The following is a 9,086-nucleotide window of genomic DNA, read 5'->3' on the forward strand; positions in this document are numbered from 1 at the left end:
CCTTCTTCGGGGAGCTCTTCAACCAGAACCCCGAGGTCTTCTTCCTCTACGAGCCCGTGTGGCACGTCTGGCAGAAGCTGTACCCCGGCGACGCCGTCTCGCTGCAAGGGGCGGCCCGCGACATGCTGAGCTCCCTGTACCGCTGCGACCTCTCCGTCTTCCAGCTCTACAGCACGGCCGGCGCCGGCAAGAACCTCACCACGCTGGGCATCTTCGGCGCCGCCACCAACAAGGTCATCTGCTCCTCGCCCCTCTGCCCGGCCTACCGCAAGGAGGTGGTGGGCATGGTGGACGACCGCGTGTGCAAGAAGTGCCCCCCGCAGCGCCTCAGCCGCTTCCAGGAGGAGTGCCACAAGTACCGCACCCTGGTCATCAAGGGCGTCCGCGTCTTCGACCTGGCCGTCCTCGCCCCGCTCATGCGRGACCCGGCCCTGGAGCTCAAAGTCATCCACCTGGTGCGCGACCCCCGCGCCGTCGCCAGCTCCCGCATCAAGTCCCGGCACGGCCTCATCCGGGAGAGCCTGCAGGTGGTGAGGAGCCGGGACCCCCGCATCCACCGCATGCCCTTCCTCGACGCCGGCCACAAGCTGGGCGGCAAGAAGGAGGGCGGGGGCGGCTCGGACTACCACGCGCTGGGCGCCATGGAGGTCATCTGCAGCAGCATGGCCAAGACCCTGCAGACCGCCCTGCACCCCCCCGACTGGCTCCGGGGCAACTACCTGGCCGTGCGCTACGAGGACTTGGTGGTGGAGCCCATCAAGACCCTGCGGCAGGTCTACGGCTTCGTCAACCTGGCGGTCAGCCCGGAGATGGAGAAGTTCGCCCTCAACATGACCAGCGGCCCGGGCTACTCCTCCAAGCCCTTCGTGGTGTCGGCCAGGAACGCCACGCAGGCGCTGAGCGCCTGGAGGACCGCGCTCAGCTTCCAGCAGATCAAGCAGGTGGAGGAGTACTGCCACCAGCCCATGGCCCTGCTGGGCTACGAGCGGGTGGGCAGCCCCGAAGAGGTGAAGGACCTCAGCAGAACGTTGCTCAGGAAGCCGCGGCTGTGACGGGGCAGCGCGGGCGCCCGGCACCGCCGTCGGGCAGACAAGCCCATCCTCTTGGCTTGAGTGAGGGAGGGAGCCGGGAAAAGCAACCTGGTTTCTGATTTCTTCCAAAGACTGCTGAAGGGTAACATACAGTAATGTGATGATTTCTTTCTTTTTTTCCCTTCTTTCCTTTTTTTTTCTCCTTTCATTGGGTTAGATACGATTAAAAAAAAAATAAAGTGGAACTGAGCATATATGTAAAGCCCCTTTCCCCTTCTCAAAATGCCAGGTGTGATTCTGTACCAAAATCTTGTTTATGGAGTTCCTGTTGGTTTGAGGCTGGTAACAAAACTCTTGCACAATTCCTAATACATCTCCCGTGGTGCGGAGGGGATGCCCTTGGAAGGCATAATGCTGAAAATCAGACTTTTGTATGAAAGTAAATGTTCAGACATGATAGTAATAAAAAAAAAACAATAAATGATATTCATTTTTATAATTACCTCAATTGTTTGGGAATTACAGCATTGCTTATGTACAGCTTACAGGGGAGCTTGCTTAAAATAGCMACAAGGACTCTTTTAAGGGTATGGGTGGAGGGCTGGAGTGCAACATTTGACATGTTTGAAGATTAGAAGCTGCTCTTGCACGAACAAGTACAGATCTAGTAAATGTAGTGCAGGTTTTATGGCTATATCAAAGCAGATTTCTATTTAACTATTGTCTCTTTTTGTTGTATTTAAAAAGTCTTTGAAGTGCTGCTGTAATAATGTCCTAAGAGTTCTAAAACATTTGCCATCACAGCAGTATTTATTTTTGTCTTGACGTGTATGTCCTGGAGTCACTGTCAAATAGAGGTGGATCTACAGTGTGACAAAAAATACAGGATTTAAAAAGACATTTATCATACTGGAAACCTTAGCATGTGTGAAAACTAAAATAAAATTATATATTGTGTATATTCTATAGTGCTAACAATAGACAGTAAGATATTTAAGATACTTCTTGATGTTCCTTGGTAGCAGGTATAACAGGGAAGCATTGAAAAATGCATAAAACCATTTATTTTTTCCCCTTTGTGTAAGTGTCGGAGAGTATATTTATGTATAAGGAAGGAGGAAACGTACAGATGAGGATTCATAGCTATAATGGAGTTTTTATGGAGTCAAACTAGCATTCGATTTCAGACAGCATTGGTTGGATATTCATTTGTTGTGAATTGTCATTGCTCCGCGATGGAGCCAGATGGTGATCTGGCTCTTCCTTTCTGGGAGCTTTGCCTAAAGAATCTGTCTCATCCATTAAACTTGATAAAAAGAGGAGATTTTACTACTTCTGCTTTTATAATTTCCTTTAAAAAGTCCCTATTTATTAAAGGTTAAGTGATGTGTTGCATAGGAGAAGTACAAACACCTCAAGTACTTTTTAATCTTGGTGGCGGTGTTCTCTAATGCTCTTTGAAAGACTTACCTTGAAACTTGAGTTTTTAAACAAAAGTGGATTTGCCAAACTGTTCTCTTAGGAGACTATTGACTTTTCCATGGAAAGTACGTTTTACATTGCCTATCTGGGTGTTGTGCCTTCAGCAAATGTGAAGAATATGAGTAGGAAAAAGGAAACTGATTTGTGAAAATAAATTGATATAAACAGGATACTGATAAGGGTGTGTGTGTGTGTGTGTGTGTGTATGTGTGAATTTTGTAGTGATGTGTAATATGTCTTTCTCATATTAGTGTTTTAAGTCAAACAGGTGGTAACTGACTGCTAAGGTATTTGAGTCTTGATGAAATTTTGGCATTAGATGTTAAACTYGTTCTGAAAAGGAAATAGACATTTAATAAACTAGTTAAAAGATGATTGCATAAGGCTGCCTATGCACCGTTGCTGAATAACTGTGTGACACACATCCATTCCCTCCGTTCATCACTGCCGGCAGCAGAAATAGCATTAGTAATATCTGTCCCTGAGAACTCGTGTAACTGGGCTGTTAGGATGTATTCCCAAATCCCAGATAGCAGTGCTAAAAATGGAAGGGATAGTTAATCTGATCATCAAAATGCATATTAAGGTACTTGTGTTTTTTGTGGGATTAGGTGTTCTGTGTTACCACTGCACATCCTCGGATGCGATGCCRAATTGATGGCAGGCATCTGGGTTTGGGGCAAACCCTGTGCTTTGCATTTGGCGGTTGCACTGTCCCGGGGCAGCGTTGGAAAATTCGGGTCTACTTTAGATCACAGAGCTTGCTTTTCGCCCACCCGCCGCCTCCGTGGCGCAGCGGCGTGCCCCACAGGTGCGGGACCGGTGCCCCCGGCCCGGGCTGCCGCCGGGGGTTGGACCCCGACGCGGTTCCTGACGGGGCTTTCTCGTGGCGGCGCGTTGCAGCAGCCGCTCTCCTGGCGCGGGGCGAAGGGTGGCTGCTCCCGTGTGCTACCTTCCCTGTTCTGAGAGAGTTTAAGGGGTGAGCAAAGTGGACAGGAATTGCCTCTGAGCGTGTGAAGTGTATCAGCCTGACGGATTCAGCTTCCAGAAGTGCCCTTTGGGTCCTGATTACATCGAAGAGCTCTTTTCCCTCGTTCTGAGAGAGCGCTAGCTGCTCTGTTAATAGTGGTGCATTGCAAGCGTCGGCTTCGCTCTGYCGGTACGAACGGTGTCAGTGGAGTTACAACATCTGAATCTGGTCCATTATTTGAGCTCCACCTACCACATTGCAGCAAGGAGTTATTCAGCGTACTGTGCGAGCGTACCTGGGCACATTTCAGTGGGCAGAAGGAGCAACGCAAGGCTTGTTTCCTCAAAATAAGGGAATGCAGTTGTGTTTTAGGCAAAGCTTCAGGAGAAGTGAATGGGATTTTGCTTGTGAAATGCTGGTCGGCTAGGCCCTGTGTTTAATGTTGCTTTGTTAAAAGATAAATATGTAAACAACTGGCAGTTAAGAGGCTATTTTTAGTCCTTTTAATCTTATGTTTTCAGAAAAGAGGATTAGAGGAATTTAAAAAAACCCATGATAATTGAAAAAGAAATGAAGTTTTAAATCTGGAAATAGAGAAAATAGGATATCAGAAAGTATTTGGACATGGTTATGAAAGACCTCTGCCTATTGTGGGGAGAGACATCTAGCTGGGATCTGAATACTTGACTCAAATAACATCTCACRCTTGAAAAACAGTGCATGGGTTTGATTTCTGTCTGATTTAATAGTGACTGTGTTCTTCTTAAACTGAAGTTAATGCTTGCGTTAGTGAAAAATCAATAGGATAAACTGGATGTGGAGTGCACTAAGCTACACTGAGCTGGGGGAGAGGGTATCTTAGAAGAGCTGGCGTGGCATTGCAGTAGAGCAGAAAGCCCAGTGCTCAGCTATGTGTTGTTTTCTCCTGTGAACAAATACAGAAAATGGTACAGGTATTACTATGGGTAATGATGATCACTAAATGCATGAAAACACAGGAAAATCCTCTGTCCTCCAAACATTGAATCAACTTAAAACATAAGTGTAAAAGTGTGCAGGGATGTTGCAACTGACCTAAACTCTGATAAAGAAAACCAGTTTGGAACAGTTCAGGTGTCTCTGAGGCTTTCTAACAAAAAGAGGAAGTTCTTCATTTTTCAGMTCTCTTCATTCCTTGTCAGGTGTTAAACTTCATCCCCTGGCTGGGGATGGGGAGGAGCATAACTGACGAATTTAAAACCACAAACCTTGTTTTTCAGTTGTGATTTGAACTCAGGTCTCCGGAGAGGAAATCCTGGTGGTTATAATCAATTCTGAAACAAGTATTTTTCATTCTGTAGGTCATAAAGAGTATTTTTCTCATGTAGGCCATGAGGAAAAAAAAGTGGCATTTTTCTTTAACACCCCCCCCTTCATTTTTAATTGTTGTGGTGTGTTTTAAGTGTCCTTAAAGTGTGGGGTGTTTAACATTAGCTTCTGCACTCTGCGAGGGTCCTGGAGGTTGTTCCAGTTTTGCTCCTGTGCATACCTTTAAATGCAGGTGTGGGTCCCTGTGGAGCTGCAGGTGCCAGTTGTGTCAAACTGTGCGGGGCTGCTTCGTGTGCACAGGCTGACACTCGGGGACGTGCTGCCTGCCTTACTCGGATGCTTAACCCTAGGGATGTCAACGGAGCAAAACTGTTCTTATTCTCATGCCACTGAAATTAAAGGCTTTGCACCCAGGATAAATATTTCTCTGCTGGAATTATGAACGTGAATGAAGCAAGTAGATCTAATACGGAGACTGTAAGTGAGGGTGAGACTGTCTGCCATTGAGGTATCCACCATGGATGGTCAGCGCTTGGTGATAATCCTGGCAGTCGCTCGATGTGGTTTACATTTTGTATCAGAGCTCCTGAGAAAGATCTTGTGAAAATGTGTGTGTGTGTGTGTGTGTGTGTGTGTTTGTGCTGTAAAATGAAAAATACATGGAGTAACATTTCACCAGTATTCACCATATTACATACATTTAAAGAAGAAAAAAGAATATTGTGTCTATTTTGATTCTTTGTTAGCAAATGAGTTGTGTTAACATGTTTAAGTAACAGCTCTTGGCTGTCATGATGTTTGTAATTCTTCAAATAAGTAATCAGTTCTGCAAAGAAAGTGCATAGATTCTGTACAATACAGATTGTTTTAACTTTGCAAGTTAGAAAACTTCCTTGTATTTATTTTTCTTTGGAGCTTGGGGTTACTGGCATCATGAGATCATGAAAGGAAGATGCATCCGATCCCAGAACGAGCCTGCATTATTGAGTATTTAGCATTGGGGCCAATGCAAACCCAATGAGAATCAGTGCAAAACGTAAAATGTGCTGTCTTCCCCTGATGCGTGAAGAGTCAGCGTGTAAGTCAGGACACCCARCACTCCTCAGTCACATTACTATCATGAAAGCTATGAAAATAAATAATTTATAATATAAATTGCATTGCAAATGGGAGAACTAGGATTGAACAGTCGTCTTCTGCCTCTGCAGTGAAACAAAAGCAGTAAAATGTGTGTAAAAATACATGGGACATTGCTTCGCAGAAGAAAATCCTGCATGTGAGGAACCCATTTACACCACGGGGGAGGGACCTCCTAGGGCCACTGATGCTGGTGAGAGCTTTGGCATCCACTTCAGAGTCCGATATCTGGAATACGGGTGTTATGAACAGGGTGGTGGGAGGGGGACTGAGGTTGGATAGTAGGTTACCATCTCTCTGATCCTGTCATGGAAGTTCATGAGCAGTCTGGACAGCCTGCGGGTCCTGTAGTACAAGATACCACAAACTTGTCTCTGCATATAATGGCATTATTCTGGGGAGGTTTGACTGAAAATAGGGCTTTCCTGCTGAAAAATAAAATTTCCCGCTGAAAATCAGATTGGAGAAACTCCCCACATGGAAAATTTTTAACAAGAAAGTGATCTGAGCAAGGCAGGCCTGTGTGAGCTGCTGAGTGGCCTATTTCTGATGGCATCAGTGGAAGCTGGAGTTGCTAACTGGAACAGGCCCTACAGCTAAAATGTTTATGAACTCTAGATGTGCTGGTAGGCTTTGAGTGGGATTTTCAGGAATGCCTTGGCACGTCATTTTCCCTGGAATGGGAATATTATGCAGGAGTAAGTCAAATTATATTTTAGGGTGCTTCTGAAAATCATGGACTCATAATTCATGTTGGGAGGGACCTCAGGAGGTCCCTGGTCTGACCTCCTGCTCCAAGCAGGGTTGCTATGAGATGGGAGAGGGTTGCTCTGGGCTCTATCCAGTTGGGTCTTGGGAACCTCCAAGGATGGAGCTCGCACAACCTCCCTGGGCAACTTGTTCCAGTGCTTGACTATCCTCATGGTGAACCATGATGCTTGTGCAAAACCGGCCCCAAGTTGCTAATTCTCTTATGTAAATTTCTTGTTCCTTGATTCTGGTTTTTGCCTATGACTGCTAATAGGGGTTATGTCCTTACTTCCCCTTAGCTGCAGTAGACATCAGCTGCAGCTCAGCTGTTGCAAAGGGTCAGCAGCAAAATGGTTAATGAGCAGTGATCTGAGCGGAAAAAATGTGGATTCGTAATTAGAATGCTGCATCCAGCAATGTCCCTTGTTTTACCCGAGAGTGATAAAGAGGAGAGCAGAGGCAGAAGAAATTCATTTAGAAGAAAGGAAAGGAATACAAAGCACAAGTTGCTCTTTCTCTGCTATAAGAAGAAAGAAATACTGTTGAGGAAGACAGAAAGAAACGAATGATACAATACAGCAAGGTTAGAAGAGGATGAATAAAAGCATTTGCATGTTAAAAACAGGATAAAAATTTAAAGGATATAAGATAAAATATGCTGATGCTGTAACCATTTACAATTAATCATGCTATACAGAAAGAGTTCTTCACCTCAAGTATTGACCATTTTAGAAACACTGGTTTTGTTCATCATTTTAAGATGAATTTCAAACAGGGATCATTTTTATAATTATTTGGATACTGTTGGTTTCCCAGTCTGCTTTGGGTATAGATAGAAACAGAAGAGCCGACCTTTTGTCAAAGTATTTCTTTATTCAGACCTCTGTGCATAAATTCTCAAGAAGCCCCCTAGTTTATTAAATTCTTGGCACCATCTTATTTTCCATCTACCAGATGGTTCCTTCTCCCACCAGCCAGGACTATCAGTAGTTATCTGTTTCAAGGCATGTGCATGTCTTGCAATATTTTATCACATGAGAAGAAAAATGGAAAAGGGGACATACTTAGTGTTTGTRTAATGTTCAGAATCACTTCTGACAGCTTTCAATATTGTTTGCCTCTGACGGTTCCTGTGGGTGCTTGCTGTACAGGTCTGGGATCACATTGCCTGGTCCGTTTACTAAAATGCCAAGGAGCCAAGGCACCTTGGATATCTGCTTGCCCTCTCCTTCGAGTTAGATGTGACGGCTGCATCAGACCCTGCCAGTGCCACCCCAGTGGTGACTGGGAAAGGTGGGACCTTGCCACCTGCAGACTAACCCGCAAGAGCAGGGCTAAGGCTTGAAGCATGCCGGCCTCTGTGGTGTCACGTGCTTTTCACCTGCGTCCACTATAGCTCCAGCTCAAAACATCGTGCTCTGCTGCAGAGAAGTGGTGGCACGTAGCAGACAGTGTGAGGAAGGGACACTTACCTCTGGAAAATCCTGCCATCATGTCTTGGAGGTGATTAGCGCTTGGTGGGGATGGTGGCACCTTGTGTGCTTTGCATGACCATGGGGTCCGTCTTGTGGTGGCTCCTTACAATTAAAAATCACCCTCCATCTTTTCCTTTTCCAGCATGCTCTCAGAGTGCTTGCTGCCCTTCCCGTGTCCATTAACTCACTGTACAGCCCCTTCCTCATTTCCCAAATCGGCTGCCCTGCTTGCTTTTCAGTGACCGCAGCAGTGCGTATGGTAGTCTTTGCACACTGTTCCTCTGTGTTCCTGCTCTGAAAGAGCAGTGGAGAGAGCATTGCTAGCGTGGCTGGTGGTGCTAAAGCATTCCCGTTTCAGAGAGAGCCGTTGGCGTAACGGCCAAGTAGATGTGGTGAGCAGGAGTCAACCGTGCTTGTGCGTCCGCCACGGGGGCGAGGGAGAAGCCGCCAGGGCTGCCCTTAGCGCTTTGAGCTTGCAGGTGTTTAGCACCTGGGCAGTAATCTGACCGCAGCAACCTCTTTCATGCTGAGGAGAGGTGAAAATCCACAGCATAAATGTTTAATGGTGTGGCTGCTGCCCAGGGGATATTTACTGTGTTGTTTTGCCCCAGATCGCACACGTCTCTGAGCTCCCTCAATTTTCTTTTGCCTTAAATAGACAGTCATGTAGCTGATACCGTGCCAGAGACGTAACTGCTGACCCTCCGTGACCGCGGTGCCCGGAGGTGCCGGGCAGGGAGCTGACGGAGCGCGTGGGCAAGAGGCACCACGAACGGCTGAGGAGATACGGTGGAAGCTTTTCCCCTGCCAAAAGCAAAAGACTGGGCAAAGACAGCCATCCCCCTGCTTCTGTGTCGGTCTAAGTGCCCCGCTGGTCTCTATTTTCATTATTATTGTCATGTGTGTTCTCCCCAGCAGGTCCGACGGGCTGGC

General features: G+C 46.5%; 1 protein-coding gene across 1 annotated transcript; it reads left to right on the forward strand.

The window, feature by feature from the left end:
• Positions 1-2: 2 nt before the first annotated feature.
• Positions 3-2,363, forward strand: CHST2 (carbohydrate sulfotransferase 2; the record flags this gene model as incomplete). The annotated part of the gene is made up of 1 exon (XM_026087030.1): positions 3-2,363. A coding segment is annotated over one exon (1,050 nt), but the record flags the coding sequence as incomplete, so codon positions are not given.
• Between the last annotated feature and the right edge of the window lie 6,723 nt (positions 2,364-9,086).

Source organism: Apteryx rowi, unplaced genomic scaffold (assembly GCF_003343035.1).
Source record: "Apteryx rowi isolate R43461 unplaced genomic scaffold, aptRow1 scaffold_70, whole genome shotgun sequence".
In the NCBI taxonomy this organism is placed as follows: domain Eukaryota; kingdom Metazoa; phylum Chordata; class Aves; order Apterygiformes; family Apterygidae; genus Apteryx; species Apteryx rowi.